Source organism: Podarcis cretensis, assembly GCF_951804945.1.
Source record: "Podarcis cretensis genome assembly, chromosome: 10".
Taxonomy (NCBI): domain Eukaryota; kingdom Metazoa; phylum Chordata; class Lepidosauria; order Squamata; family Lacertidae; genus Podarcis; species Podarcis cretensis.
The window spans coordinates 12,078,159-12,096,487 of record NC_137179.1 but is presented as its reverse complement, the minus strand read 5'-3'; the positions used below and the strand labels follow the sequence as shown (position 1 = coordinate 12,096,487).

General features: G+C 46.7%; 1 protein-coding gene and 2 long non-coding RNA genes across 8 annotated transcripts in view; 1 reads left to right on the top strand and 2 right to left on the bottom strand.

Annotated features, from left to right (window-relative positions):
• Positions 1 to 18,329, bottom strand: part of LOC307225356 — a 106,579-nt gene that overhangs the window by 15,084 nt on the left and 73,166 nt on the right. The gene's annotated exons all lie outside the window — the stretch shown is intronic.
• LOC307225228 (GTPase KRas-like) overlaps positions 1 to 18,329 on the bottom strand; it is a 52,096-nt gene that overhangs the window by 15,084 nt on the left and 18,683 nt on the right. The window contains 2 exon segments of the mRNA XM_079993121.1: positions 125 to 284; positions 5,030 to 5,208. Coding sequence (XP_079849247.1) covers positions 125 to 284; positions 5,030 to 5,208 — 339 coding nt within the window.
• Positions 8,310 to 16,514, top strand: LOC307225324. Of its 6 annotated transcripts, none has more exons than XR_013842879.1 (4): positions 8,344 to 8,408; positions 8,631 to 8,834; positions 16,024 to 16,103; positions 16,227 to 16,514. It is a non-coding gene; the product is annotated as an uncharacterized lncRNA (long non-coding RNA). The 6 variants fall into 6 exon arrangements; XR_013842881.1 differs by lacking the exons at positions 8,344 to 8,408; positions 8,631 to 8,834 and adding exons at positions 13,243 to 13,598; positions 14,174 to 14,589; XR_013842878.1 differs by having other exon boundaries at positions 8,310 to 8,834.

The window sequence follows — 18,329 nt, the reverse complement described above, 5'->3', positions numbered from 1 at the left end:
ATCTCTCAAGAACATGGATTCGCAGGTGCTAGGAATCCTACCCATTATTCGAACAGAAAACTCTGTTCTCAACCTCAACCGGGGACAATTGTTCTAACACACAAGACAACACACATAATGTTACCTGTCTCGTTTTCGCAGAGGTTTCGATGAAAGGAATTCCGTAACTTCTAGCTAAGTCCTGAGCTTGTTTTGTGTCTACAGTTCTCGAAGGCAAGTCACATTTGTTTCCTACTAGCACCATGGGGACATCTTCAGAATCTTTCACTCTTTTTATTTGTTCCCTGTGGGGGGGGGGGGGTGGAATAAGAGAAGAGTGAGAGACCACTTTAGAGCAAAGTAATATCTGTGGAGTTGCCACGGTTACTTCTTTGAAGGGAGAGATTTTAAAAAGAAAAAGAAGCAAGTTGTTTAAATCCATCTGTTTTGTTTACTACCAAGGTTTTCATCTGCATTCAGCCCATTCCCAGGGCTCACGTATTTTATTTATTTATTTATTTAAAGATTTTTACTAACATTTTAAAGGTTACATAAGTAATAAAAAAAAATAACAACAGAAAAACACCCAATTAAACCAAAAAAGAAAGCAAAACATAAAAACAAGTCACATCAAAGAAAAAAGATAAAAAATGGAAAACAGACAAGAAACAAAAAAAAAAAAGATGCATAGAATCAAGGGGAAAAAAAGAACAAATCAAACCTTTACATGACTTTCTTTCTTTAACTTATTTCCTTGACCTCCTCACACCTCCCCTCTTTGTATTCTGGTTCAGTTAGATATTTCAGCAAATCCTTCATCTTTGTTTTTATCCTAATAATTTATCTTAATATACTGTAATTTAACATTCTCTTCTTTCACCAATTAATCATCCATTTTTACTTTATTTAATCTTATTTCTCATTGAAACTAATATATTGAACTTAATCTCTTAAGACATTTCCCCTAGGGTCATAAAAATTTCATTCCACGATTTTTCCATTTCTCATTAATCTTTTTTTAAAAAAATCTCCATATATACACTTTAAATTCCCAATTTCTTTCCACCGTCTCCTGATTTATTTTATTTTTACACTGCTAACTCACATACAAAATCATCCACAAAGGGTTACATACAGCAAATATAAAATGTCAAGTTTACACAAGAAAATATATCAAGTGCAGAAAATATCATAAGTAACTGCCCGGTCACAACATTCATCCAAGTACAAAGGCCCGTCACCTGAAGAAAGGCTTCAAAAGATACCAAAAAATATAGGAGGATGCTTGGTGGGTTTCCATTGGCAGGACGTTCCACGTTGCTGGACTGTCCACACTAAACACTGTATTTCTCATAGCTACCAAGTAGCCTTATTTACACAGGGGGCAGTAAACAGCATTCGCCCAACAGAACTTGGTGATCAAGCAGAGATTGCAGTATCGTAGAGTTGGAAGGGACCCCGAGGGTCATTTAGTGTAATTATTATTTATTTATTGAATTTCTATACTTCAAATAAAGATAAAAGGCTTTAAGGGTCCTTAGAGCAGCCATTTTCAACCTGTGGGTCCCCAGATGTTGTTGGACTACAACTCCCATCACCCCTAGCTAGCAAGGCCAGAGCTCAGGGATGATGGGAGTTGTAGTCCAACAACATCTGGGGACCCACAGGTTGAGAACCGCTGCCTTGGAGCCTATTATTTACAATGTGTTTAGAAGTTTCAGGTGTTTCAACAGTCATACAGTGAAGGCAAAAAGAAAGGGACTAGGTAGACTGAGCTCAGTTCAGAGTAGTGTGTAGAAGCTCAAGATGTTAACTGGACTGGAGGTGGTCGAGAGGCAATTTTATTGAATTTCTATACCGACTATACTGGACGGTTCGCAGAATAAAATAAAATTAAAATATAAAACCACAACATACATAATCAAAATAAGAACAACCACCCAATAAACACCCCCCCACACACACACACAAACACCCCACATTTTAAAAGGGCCTAAGAGCAAGAATGGGACGCAGGTGGCGCTGTGGGTTAAACCAGAGCCTAGGACTTGCTGATCAGAACGTCAGTGGTTCAAATCCCTGAGCTCCCGTTGTTCGGTCCCAGCTCCTGCCAACCTAGCAGTTCGAAAGCACGTCAAAGTGCAAGTAGATAAATAGGTACCGCTCCAGCGGGAAGGTAAACGGCGTTTCTGTGCGCTGCTCTGGTTCACCAGAAGCGGCTTAGTTATGCTGGCCACATGACCCGGAAGCTGTACGCCGGCTCCCTCGGCCAGTAAAGCGAGATGAGCGCCGCAACCCCAGAGTCGGCCACGACTGGACCTAATGGTCAGGGGTCCCTTTACCTTTACTAAGAGCAAGAAGGGAAGGCATGCAGTGGTGCGATGCGCCTCAGTGGTGGAGAACATGGTTTCCTGCTTTCAGGGAGCAATGCCAGTCTTACAGCATGTGTAGAGAGCAAAGCACACAAATTGGGAAGGGCTCTCTTGTTCCTGTGGGGAAGCCACGTCACAAGCCCAACGCATGTGGACTTGTGGCCCAAGCTTTCATTTCGCAACGCTTGATCGTAATAAAATCTGTAGGCGGTTGTTGACAATGTATTTATTCATCTATTGTCACGTTTACAGGCCGCCCTTCTTGCAAAGCGTCCAAGGCAAGCGTCCATGGTTCTCCCCCTCCCCGTTTCATTCTCATGACGACCCTCTGGCACGGGCTCCGCCGAGAGACTGTGACTGACCCAGGGGAGAACTGAGCACCTGGATGAGGGGGAGGGGATGAGTTACACAACCACAGCTGCCTTCTCACGATCACTCCGTGTGGCTTCTCACAGCGCCACACAGATCCTGAAATCAGTGGGTTCTGGAGCCAGGATTAAAAATAGCTCAAAAAAAGGCTGCTTTCAAACTGAGCAGTTTGAAAGAGGGCGTTTGCTGCAATCACATGGCAAGTCTTTATGGGCTTTCGTTTGACGCAAATCGCAACAGAGTCCCATTTCCAGTCAACACCCTCCTAATTAGCATGCATTTAAGGCAGCTGAAGGGGTGGGGGGGGTGGACCAGAGAGCATTTGCTTAGAGCCAATGTACATATTATGCAGAACAAGGAAGAAAAAGAATCAAAAGAAACACACACACACACACTTCCTTACACGGAACCAGAACTCTGGGTCCATCCAACTCAATACTGTTTGCACTGACTGGCAGAGGCTCTCCGGGTTTTTCCTACATGTACGAAGCTATTGCACCAGTATGCATCACTCCGTCGCTGGTGCGCTTGCTTACTACTTGCGGGAAAATCCTTATGTGGGAGACCCTGCAGAGATTCTGCACTGGAACATTTCAGGTAGAGGGTGTCGTGCTCTCACACGCTCACCTCGTTCTGCGTAATGCGCAAGAAAGGCTTGGGAAGTTGAGGGACTCCGGAGCGTAAAACAAGCAGAATGAGCACCGCTTCTACGTATTTTAAATTGGAACAGACGTCAAACCCACGTTTGTTTGTTTATTTCATTTATATCCCCCACCTCCAACATCTTGGAGGTCCCAGGTCGCAAGGTGATTAGATTGGTCTCAGCTAGGGCCGGGGCCTTTTCAGTACTGGCCCCGATCTGGTGGAACGCTCTGTCACAAGAGACTAGGGCCCTGCGGGACTTGACATCTTTCTGCAGGGCCTGCAAGACAGAGCTGTTCCACCAGGCTTTTGGCCAGGGCACAGCCTGACTCCCTCCTTTGGCAATCTTCCCAGAACTCTAGCCCAATGGTTGCCATCAATTTGATTTGAATTAATTTTATAATGAAATGATTTTAGAATGTTGTATTATTTTATTGTTGTTAGCCGCCCTGAGCACAGCTTTGGCTGGGGAGGGCGGGATATAAATAAAAATTTATTATTTATTATTATTATTTTCTCCCAAGATGCTCAAGGTGGGGGGCAATGCTTTCCCCGTCCATCACAAGCTCTCCATTTGATACTCGCTACAACCCTGTGAGGTAGGCTAGGCTGAGAGGCAGCAACTGGCCCAAGGTCACCCACCGAGCTTCAAGGCTGAGGGAGGATTTGAACCCTGGTCTCCCAGGCTCCTGGTCCAGCAGGGAGGTTTCAGTTTGTTTGTTTGTTTGTTTGTTTGTTTGTTTGATTGTTTGTTTTAAAGTGGGGGGGGCATTTCTCCCACCTGCAGCCCGAAGCAAGATAATCTGCCCTACCTGCTCAGGGTGATACCTTCTGCAACGTGAGCAGAGGATGTGAGGATCCGCACAACCCAGGAGAGAGTCCTGCATACAGATCCAGGGCAAGGGTAGGCAAACTAAGGCACAGGGGGCCAGATCCAGCCCAATTGCCTTCTAAATCCGGCCTGCGGACGGTGCGGGAATCAGCGTGTTTTTACATGAGTAGAATGTGTCCTCCTATTTAAAATAACCTCTGGGTTATTTGTGGGGCAAAGGAATTTGTTTATTTATTTTTTTCAAAATATAGTCCAGCGCCCCACAAGGTCTGAGGGATGGTGGACCGGCCCCCTGCTGAAAAAGTTTGCTGACCCCTGGCAAGGAGCAATGAAAACACGGTGTTGTGAGCGTCTTACACATTCATTTATTGCAGCAACGTATAGAGGGCTTAACACCGCAGCTCTAAGCAGTGCACAATAAGGTAGTGGGACGATATGACAGAGATAAAAACCAGCTCAACCATGAAATGAAAAGAGAAAATAACTTAAAATGCTTGCTGGAATTTTGCTTCCATTTTGCTTCTGGGCACAATTCAACCGTTGAAGCCCTAAAAGCAGATTTGACCTAAACCAGGATTACATGAGTAGAATGTGTGCTTTTATTTAAAATGCATCTCTGGGTTATTTGTGGGGCATAGGAATTCATTCATTATTATTTTTTTCAAAATATAGTCCGCCCCACCCCACAAGGTCTGAGGGACAGTGGACCAGCCCCCTGTTGAAAAAGTTTGCTGACCCCTGGGTCTAGGGAAACCTGAGTTAGGTGGCCTTGCAAACAGCCATCTGTAAAGCCCAACAATGGGATGCTGGGAACCGCAACCCGAGTGAAGCTTACCTATAATGATGAATATCTTCGAAAGATTTTGTGTTATTTATAGCAAATACACATAAAAAGCCTTCGCCCGTCCTCATGTACTGGTCCCTCATCGCACTGTACTCCTCTTGGCCGGCTGTGTCTAGAATGTCCAAGAGGCAGGTCTCGCCATCTATGACTACTTGCTTCCTGTACGAATCCTGAGAGAGGCGGGAAGAAAAGAGGGGAGGCAGAAAACGCTTTTTGATTATTCATGTACACCTAACTTAGGCGGCACCAATACTACAGAGCTGGAAGCATCATTCGCACCCAAGACATCGAGCCCGGAGGGCAAGCAGAATGGAAAACGAGCAGCGCTTAGTGTGGTTGGGGGTAGAACTGCAGCTGGAATCAGGTAATGTGATGAGCCTATAAGGTTTCTCCCCGCCGTGTCCCGCTGCACATTGGCTTGGTTTCCACATCACCATAAGCCAAAATGTGGCTAAGCACAGGAATGGAAAACATTTTACAGCCTATATTCCCTTCTGAGCAAACTTCAAGGGTCACATGGCAATGGAGGAAGGCAGGGCACAGGCAAAAGCGAGTAGAGCAATAAATTTAAAGAACCGCAGAAATAGGGGGAAGGAAGTCAAGTTTTGAAATGTTAAAATGGCTGCAAAATCATTGAAATGTATAAACCTGAAAATTACAAATTAAATTAAATTTTAAAAAGTGAGTGGGGCAATAAACTTGAGTTTTAGCTTTGTACAGGAGGCTGGCTTCTGCAGACACTTATATTTTTATGAATACCGCCCTTCCTTCGTAGATCGCAGGGCGGCTCACAACATAGAATTGCAATACAAAAACAACAAAATGTGTTATAAAAATAAGAACAAAACCATCATTATTTAGCATTTGTTAAATTTGAATACCACCCTATACTCGCAGGTCTCCCACAACACATTAAAAAGGGCAATGGATGTCGATCAACCCAAGGCCTGGGTTGAAGAGGAAAGTGTTTGCCTGCCACCTAAATGACATACAGTGAAGGTGCCAGGTGAGTTTCCCTGGGGAGAGCATTCCACAAACGGGTTGCCAACCTCTGGACCTCACATGAAGGAGGCACACAAAGAAGGGCCTCAAAGGTTGATCTCAGGTCCAGGTAGGTTCATATGGGGAGAGGCAGTTCTGGAGGTATTGCACTCATGGGGCGTTTAAGGCTTCATGGGTCAAAACCAGAACTTTGATTTGGGCCCAGAAACTAATTGGCAGCCAGTGCAGTCAGTCCAAGATTGGAGTAATTACGCTCAAACCATCTTGCACTTATGCAAACCATTCTGCACTTATACACACCCCTCTCTGCGTTTGATCCAGGCAAGAAAAAGCTGCAGTCGGAATTCAAGGGCAGATTCCAGCTAGGCAAAGGCATTTTTTGAATTTTTGAATTCCGAATTTATTGTTATTCACGTTTTATATTGTATTTTATGCTTCTTCTTCTTTTTTTTTTTTTGCATCAATTAAGTGTTTTAAATTTGTTGTTAGCCACTCTGAGCCCGGTTTTCTGAACCAGGAAGGGCGGGGTATAAATAAAAGTTTATTATCATTATTTATTATTAAAGGAGGGCATGAAAGAGGACTAGTGTGAGATGGGGCTATGGGAGGGATCAGTCCCGCATTCAGCTCTGGAGCCTCGAGGGACCTGATCCTTGGGCTTCACAGGATCATGGAAACACATGTGGCTTCTCGAGAGGATCTCACAAGCTGCTTGCTCCTCCCAAGACTTTTTGACTGCCACACTTTGCGGAGATAAGCCAAGGTTTAGCACGCTGTGCAAACTTGGTCACAGCTCATGGCTGGTGAGGAGACAGCTGAACCGCAAGCAAACCACAAGCCACAAGCCAAGGGCAGCGTGGGAGTGAAAAAAGAGAAGCAAAACAGCTAATTCTCCTCCAGGAGCCTGCAAGTCCTGGTAAACCATGGTTTGGTTTACTGGGGCGTGCAAACCAGACCAATGCTTTTCTCACAATTGGGGCAGGGGGAATCAGTGCTGCACAAATAGCTAATTTGGCCTCAGTTGCGGATCCGTATTTTAAGCTTGCTACTTTTGCTACTTTTAGATATTCCAGATTACGTTTTCCACCATTCCGTTCTGCATTTGACTGCGCCTAACCTCTCCTAGTACAGCGGGACGCAGGTGGCGCTGTGGGTTAAAGCCTCAGCGCCTAGGGCTTGCCGATCGAAAGGTCGGCGGTTCGAATCCCTGCGGCGGGGTGCGCTCCCGCTGCTCGGTCCCAGCGCCTGCCAACCTAGCAGTTCGAAAGCACCTCCGGGTGCAAGTAGATAAATAGGGACCGCTTACCAGCGGGAAGGTAAACGGCGTTTCCGTGTGCGGCTCTGGCTCGCCAGAGCAGCGATGTCACGCTGGCCACGTGACCCGGAAGTGTCTCCGGACAGCGCTGGCCCCTGGCCTCTTAAGTGAGATGGGCGCACAACCCCAGAGTCTGTCAAGACTGGCCCGTACGGGCAGGGGTACCTTTACCTTTACCTTACTTTTGCTACTTTTAGATATTCCAGATTACGTTTTCCACCATTCCGTTCTGCATTTGACTGCGCCTAACCTCTCCTAGTACTTTTGCAGAGTCAACTAGCCAGCAAACTCACTCTCAGCTATGCCGTGTTATTTCTTTTGCGAATCTGTATCTTTAAAAAAAATAGGGACGCGGGTGGCGCTGTGGGTTAAACCACAGAGCCTAGGGCTTGCCGATCAGAAGGTCGGCGGTTCGATTCCCCGTGACGGGGTGAGCTCCCGTCGCTCGGTTCCAGCTCCTGCCAACCTAGCAGTTCAAAAGCACATCAAAGTGCAAGTAGATAAATAGGTACTGCTCCAGCGGGAAGGTAAACGGCATTTCCGTGCGCTGCTCTGGTTCGCCAGAAGCGGCTTAGTCACGCTCACCACGTGATCTGGAAGCTGTACGCCGGCTCCCTCGGCCAATAAAGCGAGATGAGCGCCGCAACCCCAGAGTCGGTCATGACTGGACCTAATGGTCAGGGGTCCCTTTACCTTTTAACCCCTTGCTACTTTTAGATATTCCTGATTACGTTTCCCACTATTCCGTTCTGCATTTACCTGTACCTTATCTAACCTCTCCTAGTACTTTTGCAGAGTCGGCCAGCCAGCAAACTCACTCTCAGCTATGCCATGTTATTTCTTTTGCGAATCTGAATCTTAAAAAAGAATAATAAACATGCACACAAAAGTCGTTGTCCCTCTTGGGCAGGACTGCAGCAGCGCTGATCCCATCAGTAGGGCACACAACCTTCCTCCACATGCTTTAATTTTCCGGGGGGGAAATGTGTTTGGACGAAGTAGCGTCTTTACATTCCAGCCACCTCTCTTCCCACGGTTGCAACAAGAGCTTGGGTGAGAAGCAGATTTTATTTTTATTTTATCTTGCTTGCTCCGTGCTGATTGCAATCTTTGATTACGTAACCAGAACAGAGGGGCAATTATATAAAAGTTACGGAGCAAAATGGATCAGAGCGGCGGGTGCCAAGATCTCAGAGTCCTTTCACCCATGGCACACCTACAAGAATTCCTTGCGCATTTCACGGGTATGACGTGACCGGTCTCGTTTTTTTTCAGAGCGTTTCCACTGCAGGCAGAAGGAGCGGAGAAAGGGAAACAGTGCCGGGGCGAGAGCTCCTGTGAGGACATCTCAAGGAAATAAAAACACACAGCAGGCCTCGTTCTGAGCTGAGGGAGTATAAGCACCAAGAAAGAACATGGCAGGATCGGACCAAAGACCCATCTAGGTTTAGCACTCTGTTTCCAGCAGCTGCAAGGCAGGTACAGTGGTACCTCGGGTTAAGTACTTAATTTGTTCCGGAGGTCCGTTCTTAACCTGAAACTGTTCTTAACCTGAAGCACCACTTTAGCTAATGGGGCCTTGCACTGCCGCCGCGCCGCTGGGGCACAATTTCTGTTCTCATCCTGAAGCAAATTTCTTAACCTGAGGTACTATTTCTGGGTTAGTGGAGTCTGTAACCTGAAGCATATGTAACCTGAAGCGTATGTAACCCAAGGTACCATTGTACAATTAATTAATTAATTAATTAATTATACCCTGCCCATCTGGCTGAGTTTCCCCAGACACTCTGGGCAGCTCCCAATCGAGTGTTAAAAACAATACAGCACTAAATATTAAAAACTTCCATGAACAGGGCTGCCTTCAGATGTCTTTGAAAGATAAGATAGCTGCGTATTTCCTTCAAATCTGCTGGGAGGGCATTCCACAGGGCGGGCGCCACTACCGAGAAGGCCCTCTGTCTGGTTCCCTGTAACCTCACTTCTCGCAATGAGGGAACCGCCAGAAGGCCCTTGGCGCTGGATCTCAGTGTCCGGGCTGAACAATGGGAGTGGAGACACTCCTTCAGGTATACTGGGCTGAGGCCGTTTAGGGCTTTAAAGGTCAGCACCAGCACTTTGAAACGTACTGGGAGCCAATGTAGGTCTTTCTGGACCGGTGTTATGTAGTCTTGGCGGCCGCTCCCAGTCAACAGTCTAGCTGCCGCATTCTGGATTAGTTGTAGTTTCCTGGTCATCTTCAAAGGTAGCCCCACGTAGAGCACATTGTAGTAGTCCAAGTGAGAGATAACTAGAGCATGCACCACTCTGGCGAGACAGTCTGCGGGCAGGGAGGGTCTCAGCCTGCTTACCAGGTGGAGCTGGTAGACTCAGGGTCCAAGCAGGGAACGACAACAATGCCCGTTATCCAGCATTCACAGGCCTCTGAGCATGGATGTTTCATAGTAAGCAGCCACAGACAGAAGCAGCATAGCGCAGGGCAGGCCATTCTGCATTCTGCTTTGCATGCAGAAGGTCTCATGTTCAATCCCGGAATTTTCAGCTAGGGCTGGGAGAGGCTCCTTGCCCAAAAACCAGGAAAGCCACTGCCAGCACTGAGTTGGATGGACCGACATGGCCGATCCCTGCTTTTCTTGAATTTGCCCAATTCACCCTTCCCCAATATGATAATAATATCATCTTATTTTTTGTACCCCACCCATCCGACTGGGTTGCCCCAACCACTCTGGGCGGATTCCAGCATGTACAAAAACATAACAAAACACCATACATTAAAAATTTGGGCTGCCTTCAGGTGTCTTCCAAACGTTGTACAGTGGACGCCTGGGTTGCGAACGTAATCCGTGCGGGAGGCACGTTCGCAACCCGCAGCGCTGCGTCTGCGCACACATGGGTTGCGATTCAACACTTCTGTGCATGTGCAAAGCACGATTTAGCACTTCTGTGCATGCGCGACCACCAAAACCCGAAAGTAACCTGTTCCGGTCCTTCTGGGTTTCAGCGCATCCGTAACCTGAAAAACGCAACCTTAAGTGTCCGTAACCCAAGGTATGACTGTATAGTTAGTTCTCGACATCTGACAGTAGGGCATTCCACAGGGTGGGTGCCACCACCGAGAAGTCCCTCTGCCTGGTTCCCCATAGCTTCACTTATCGCAGAGAGAGGACCACCAGAGGTCCCTCGGAACTGGACCTCAGTGTCCAAGCTGAACGATGGAGGGGGGCGTGGAGACTCTCCTCCAGGTATAATACTAATTTATAATGATTTATTATTTATACCCCGCCCATCTGGCTGGGCTTCCCCAGCCACTCTGGGCGGCTTCCAACAAAATATTAAAATACAATAGTCTATTAAACATTAAAAGCTTCCCTTTAGGGCTTTAAAAGTCAGCCCCAACACTTTGAATTGTACTTGGAGCCAATCTAGATCCTTTCGGACGGGTGTTATATGGTCCTGGTGACTGCTCCCAGTTACCAATCTAGCTGCTACATTCTGGATTAATTTCCAAGTCACCTTCAAAGGTATCCCCACATAGAGTGCATTGCAGTAGTCCAAGCGGGAGACAACCATAGCATGGCAATATGGTGCCTTCCAGGTGTTTTAGATTACGACTCCTATCAGCCCCAGGCGGAATGGCACTGTGCGCAGTACTCAGAGTAGACCCACTGAAATTAATGGCCCTGAGTAAGTAGCGCCCATTGACATCAGCGGGTCGGAGCAGGACTAACACGCACTACAACCTTGCGGATTTCTACATACACCTCTCTCCGTCCAGGAAAACTGAAGGCCTTATTTATGAGATTTCTTACCATAAAGGTCCCAGGGCCGATTGCACAATACAAGAAACAACGTGCAAACAACACAGACAGAACGGTTGCAACGATAAAAACAGGTAAAGCCAGTCAGCCAAAGGCGGGCCCTACGAAACAAAATACTTTGCTGTGGAGCACCATGGTAAAGAGGTACATTTTTCCAGCATATGGCAAATGCCATACAGCGAAAATCATAGAATCACGGAGCTGAGACCATGAGGGGCATCTAGTCCAACCCCCTGCAAAGAAGGACTACGCAGCTGTCCCATATGGGGATTGAACCTGCAACCTCGGCGTTCTCAGCACCATGCTCTAACCAACTGAGCCACCCTAGATGCATCTTTTTAGGGAGGGAGTTGCACAGTTCAGGGGCTGCCACTGAGCTTGTGAAGCCTCTGTAGGGCAGCGGGACGAAGGCTCCCCACTGCCCTGCGGAGGCTTCACACGACTCTTGCGGGAAGTGGGGGGAAGGGACAGAGGGCAGCTTACCCGCACGCAGCCTCTTCCGGGCAGGGGGAGCCTTCATCCCGCTGCCCAGAAGAGGCTTCAGCGGCTGTCCCAGAAGCCAGAACAGCAAGAGGCTATCCCAGAAGCCAGATTCCTCTTGCTGTTCTGGCTTCTGGGATTCAGAATTTTTTCCCCTCTTGTTTCCTTCCTTCCAAACTAGGTGCTTCTTATCGTCTGGTGCATCCTATAGAGCGAAAAATACGGTATTTTAAATTGTAAAACAGAAAATTTAATAAAAAACTATATATACAGTCATACCTCATGTTACGTCCGCTTCATGTTACATTCTTTCAGGTTACGTCCCACGGCAACCCGGAAGTACCGGAAGGGGTTACTTCTGGGTTTCGCCGCTCACGCATGCGCAGAAGGGCAAAATGATGTCACACGCATGTGCAGAAGCAGCGAATCACAACCCGCGCATGCACAGACACACCACTGCGGGTTGCGCTCTTTTCATGTTGTGAACGGGCCTCCGGAATGGATCCCGTTTGCAACCAGAGGTACCACTGTATATAAGAGATGGCTTTTACGTCTCAAGGCAGCGTTTGATTTATTTTAAAAAGTAATGCCAGTCCAAAAAAAAGCGCAAAGATAAATGGGTTCAACTCAGCCCTTCCCAACATCTCCCCCACTCCTTCACTTCCTTTAGCCATGCAAGTCGACCTCAGTTCCAGCCAGGATGGTGGGAAACCCAACACCTCCCACAGGTCACCCAGGTGAGACGCCAGGTAAGGGGCCCAGCATGAGCGTCACTGGGGAGGCTCCCAGAAGCTGGGGCTGGGGAGGCAACACACACACAGAGGTCACACAAACAAAGGAAGTGGCACTCTGCACCCCACACAGCACTTTCGGTCACACTCTTGCGTGAGCCGTTATCGCTCAGTTCCACGATACTTGTGCAGGATAAATTCCTACTACTGTGTGCCCTCGTTGGGGTTGGTCTGTTTAATAAGAAAGGCGGAACCTGCAGATAACCAAGAAAAAAACTTCTGTTGGGTTCACCAGCCGAGGGGGTGAATCACATCCAGAGGCTTGAGAAAAACGGCAGACTTCTCTTTGGGTCAAGCAAGATAGCCATTTGACCAGCAGAGGGCACTCTGTTAACTTGGGCTGCTGGTTTTCATTTCAGCTAAGGGATGCTGTCATGCTAGGATGCAGATTTCACGTCCTGCCGGTTTTGGTGCTTGCTGCTATTGTTTCTGTATAGCTGTCGTTATAAATATATGTATTTTTAAAAATTACTAGGCCCCTGCCACACTCACATCTTACGTGAAAGGGTCAGCGGCAGCATATTTTTTGTTCTATAGGACGCACCGGACCATAGGACGCACCTTGTTTTAGAGGGGGAGAACAAGGGGGGGGGGAATTCTCCCCCTCTCTGCTCAGCGCCCCTTCAGCAAAGCGGCAGGAGAAACGGAGCCCCTTCCATTTCTCCTCCAGCTTGGCTGAAGGGGTGCTGCACAGGTCTCCCTCTCTGCTGAAGCCAGGAGAGTCTTGCTCTCCCGGCTTCAGCAAAAGGAGCCCGAAGCCTGTGCGCACTGACCCCTCACACTCTCCAGGCTTCAGCGAAAGCAACGCGAAGCCTCCGGAGCATGGAGGGAGCGCTCCCTTTGCACTTCGGAGGCTTCACGTTGCTATCGCTGATGCCAAGGAGCCTGCATTCGCTCCATAGGACGCACACACATTTCCCCTTCATTTTTGGAGGGGGAAAAGTGCGTCCTATAGAGCGAAAAATACAGTACATAAAGAAACGTCCGTCTCCAAGAGCTTTCACTTTTTTTCTTTCTTTTTTTTACGCCCGTCAGCTCACTCACTGAAGAAAGAATTTGGCATTCGCTTTTCTTCTATCCTCTCTCACCCTATTATGAATCTACACCAAAAGGGAGTTGATTGCATGCGAAAAATCACAGCAGAACATCTTACGCAGGTCAGGAGGCTTTTGTCATATAGTTGGAAGGGATCCCTAGGGCCAAAGTATTTTAATACGGTACTTTGTTGAAAGCCGCCCAGGGTGGCTGGGGAGACCCAGACAGATGGGCGGGGTATAAATAATAAATTAATAATAATAATAATAATAATAATAATAATAATAATAATAATATCATCTAGTCCAATCCTCTGCAATGCGCGAATCTTTTGCCCCACATGGGGCTTGAACCCAATCTTCTGTAAGAAAGCAACTCTCTGACTCATTATCCCTATCAGTGTATCACCAGTAATAATCCTGTTACAGTGGTACCTCGGGTTAAGTACTTAATTCGTTCCGGAGGTCCGTTCTTAACCTGAAACTGTTCTTAACCTGAAGCACCACTTTAGCTAATGGGGCCTCCTGCTGCTGCCGCGCCGCCGGAGCACAATTTCTGTTCTCATCCTGAAGCAAAGTTCTTAACCCGAGGTACTATTTCTGGGTTAGGGGAGTCTGTAACCTGAAGCGTATGTAACCCGAGGTACCACTGTATTGGGCTTCAGATTGACTTGTAACTCCTTTAATTTTTCCTCTAGATGCCCTTTCCGGAAGAGGAAATGCCATTCCAGAGATTTATTTTTTTAACCGCTTGTGGTATCTATTTAAGCATCATATAAGATCACTCAGGAACTGATCTTCAAGAGGGAGTGGAACAAAGCATTAGACGGGGCCCAGGGTTAAGTGGGTGACTCGGGGGCCAGAAAGAGTCTGCCTCTCACGGTTGTCATGGCGATGAAATGGGACCAGTTCCACACAAGTCACCTTGAGCTTCTCAGGTGGGATTATAATGTAAGAAACGGGAGGAAAATTGGCATCGTCGCCTTTGTGAGAAAGTCAGGTGTCAATCTGAATTCAAACCTCAGGTCCTTAATCCACTTACTTTGCTGACGTAACGCAGACCAGCAAGTCTTGAAGGGACAAAGCAAGTCTTGAAGGGGCAAAGACGAATGAGGTAGGAGGATGACTTAAAAGTCAGCGACTCATTCAATTATCAAGGGCCCATTGTGTGAAATCCTCCAGCTCAAGGCTGCTTGGAAAGTGATAAAAACCTCCAGTAATCCGATGGCGTTTATTCCCATCTTTGTCCTTTGTTTATCTCGACGCAAACTTGCTTGCATTTGATTAGGAGGCCTTGTAATACAGGATCAGTGCCCTGATGAGCCTCAGTGGGGGCTACACTGTGAAGGCAAGTAGCGGACGTGGCTTAAAGAAATCATAGCATTGGTGCTGACCTTAAAGCCCTAAATGACCTGAAGGAGCGTCTCCACCCCTTCTGTTCAGCCTGGACACTGAGGTCCAGCTCCAGGGGCCTTCTGGAGGTTCCCTCACAGCAAGATGTGAAGCTACAGGGAACCGGGCAGAGGGCCTTCTCGGTAGTGGCACCCTCCCTGTTCAACGAACACCCTTCCATCAGATGTCCAACAGATAAACATGACTTGTAGGAGACATCTGTAGGCAGCCCTGTATAGGGAACTCTCTAATGTTTGATGTTTTATTATGCTTTTATATTTGCTGGAAGCCGCCCAGAGTGGCTGGGGCAACCCAGTTAGATGGGCGGAGTACAAATAATAAAATTATTATTATTATATTACTGGGCTAGGTAGCCCAATGGTCCAAATAGGTGTAAGGTAACTTTCTGCGTTCGTCCATTTGGCTACTGTGGGAGAGCAGGTGGCTCGTCTGGCCTAGCAACACAGGTCCAGTATACCTGAAGGAGCGTCTCCACCTCCATCGTTCTGCCCGGACACTGAGGTCTAGCGCCGAGGGCCTTCTGGTGGTTCCCTCGCTGCAAGAAGCCAAGTTACAGGGAACCAGGCAGAGGGCCTTCTTGGTAGTGGCACCCGCCCTGTGGAATGCCCTCCCACCAGATGTCAAAGAGAAAAACTACTACCAGACTTTTAGAAGACATCTGAAGGCAGCCCTGTTTAGGGAAGCTTTTAATGTTTAACAGACTACTGTATTTTAATAATTTGTTGTTGTTGTTTTAAATAATATTTATTACTTTTAAAGCTTACAAAAAAGAAAAGGAAGAAAGAAGACAAAAGAAAATAAAAGAACAAAAAAGAGAAAAAAACAATACAATACATAAACAATACAAAACACAACCTTAACACATTAAACTAACACAATAAACTAAACCAAACCAAACAAAAACAATTTAAAAACATACATCATACCTTTTCCATATTCTATCTTTCATTCCCTTGTTGTATTTTAATACTTTGTTGGAAGCCGCCCAGAGTGGCTGGGGAAACCCAGCCGGATGGGCGGGGTATAAATAATAAATTTATTATTATTATTATTATTATTATTATTATTATTATTATTATTATTATCATTATCATTATCATCATCATCATCATCATCATCTGCATTCTCTATCTAGATGGGTGCTTATAAAGCAATGTTGGATTTCTATACAAGGAGCAAAATGGCTTGCCTGCTCAGTCTTCACCTGCCAAGAAGGTAAGCTCTTCAGCTCATCTGCCAGCTCTGCAAACACTCGTTGCAAAATGGTCCACAACAAGAAAACCAACTACCATTATTTCTACTAGTTATTTCTACCATTTCACCCTCCTGCGTTTGTAGGACAAGCCTAGAAGAGACGGTCCTGCCAAGGGCCGTCAAGCAAGTTTTGATCAGCAGCAGGACTTGAACTCGGGACTTCCTAGTTCATCACTCGATCCCTTGGTTACCAAATTACAATGCCATAGCCTTTCCCAGATGGGTGCCCTGCATATCTTTTGGGCAGTGCTGGCTGGAGCTGATGGGAGTTGTAACCCAAAAGATCTGGAAGGACTTTGGAACCTGAAAACCTATCTGACTTCCCTGGACAGTTTGAAGGCTACAGGAGGACCAGAAAGCAGCAGCACTTCAAAGATACAGTGGTGCCCCGCAAGACGAATGCCTCGCAAGACGAAAAACCCGCTAGACGAAAGGGTTTTCCGTTTTTCGAGGCACTTCGCAAGACGAATTTCCCTATGGGCTTGCTTCGCAAGACGAAAACGTCTTGCGAGTCTTGCGAGTTTTTTCCCTCCCCCCCCCTTTTCTAAGCTGCTAAGCCGCTAATAGCCGCTTAGCCGCTAAGCCACTAATAGCGCTAATCCGCTAAGCCGCTAATAGGGATGCTTCGCAAGACGAAAAAACCGCTAGACGAAGAGACTCGCGGAACGGATTATTTTCGTCTTGTGAGGCACCACTGTAACAACAGACGACCTTGCAAAAACCCCAGCGCTCATAACCAAGGATCACCTCTTTTACATCTTTACTTGAAGGTTCTTGCCATATTCACTTATTCTTCCACCGTCTGCCCTCTGCTAATTTAAAAGCACATACAATGCCTGTTCTTTCAGTTAATAACATGTTAAAATACATAATCGCCTGACAATGTATTTTCACAATTCAAAAGATACCTCTTGTGCCGTCTTCAGACATGCTATTAAAACCGTTTTTTGTTTTTTTGTTCTGCCAGACTTTTTTTAAAGAAACAATTAAGTCTTATTTGCCTCTCTGCCAGCTGCTCTGTTTTGAAATTCTTTCATGCCAAGTCTTTTGAATTTGTTTTTATTGCCTGTGTTGTAGGATGCCTTGGAAATAATCTTATTCTGAAAGGAGGCTGGATGTGAATTAAACAAAGGCGAACAACTCTGCCAGTAGCGTGGCTGCAAGAGGCAAAATGACAGGGCCTTGTTAGCTTTGGCCCCTGGGGTCCCTTCCAACTCTACAATTCTCGATGATTATATGAGGTTCTCGCCCTACAGTGCCTTAATACTCCTGTGCAATACAGGCAAGATGCCTCCATTCCCTGCTCAAAGATTGAACTACTGACATTGCTAGCAACTCCCATTAACTAGGTGGTGGATTTTTAAGTTTAATTTAAGTTTTTAGGCTTTGGGGGGATTTTTTAAGCATTTATTTTTTAAAAAAAATCGCCCTACTTGCCGTATGTCTGGGTTTCCCTAGACATTTTGCCAATTCAGGGGGAAAAAACAACAACAACGCCCGGACGCCATTTTGAAGCCCGATGCCCAGATGCATCGGGGAAACCCCAGACGTATGGCAGCCCTGCATTAAGAAAACTTTGGGCAAAGCCAGAGATGCAACAGCAGAACATCTGCTTTGCATGCAGAAGGAGGTCCCAGTTTCAGTTCTACACATCTCCAGGTGGTGATGAGAATGTCCCTTGCCCAACGCCCCATCCCCTGACTTACGGGATTCCTGCCGATTCCCACATGCGCCCCTTTTTCTGGGGTTTCAGCAGGTGTTGATAACACATTTTCAACCCTGTTAATGGGGCCTTAAGAATTGGAGGTCAAGATCACCCCTTGCTAGATCAGAACTAAGGTGTACCTAGTCCAGCAAGCTGTCATCGATCTTGGCCGGCCAGGAGCTTCCAAGAAGGTCACAAGCAGGGTGCGAGACCCCAGCCAACCACCCTCTTACTTTGCCGAAGGGCATCTATGCATATAAATTAGCAGGCGCAAATCTGTGACACGGATCAGTGGCCGGGTGTTCCCCTGGTGTAGCAATTACGTAAACAGGCCACATTTCATGGCATGGCAGCACCTAGCCACAATAGTCCTATATCTTCTAAATCCATAGTCTTCAACCGTTTCAAACCTGGGACCCACCTCTAACTCAATCCTGCATTTGGAGATGCCTTTCTTAACATTTTTAACCATATCTGCCGAT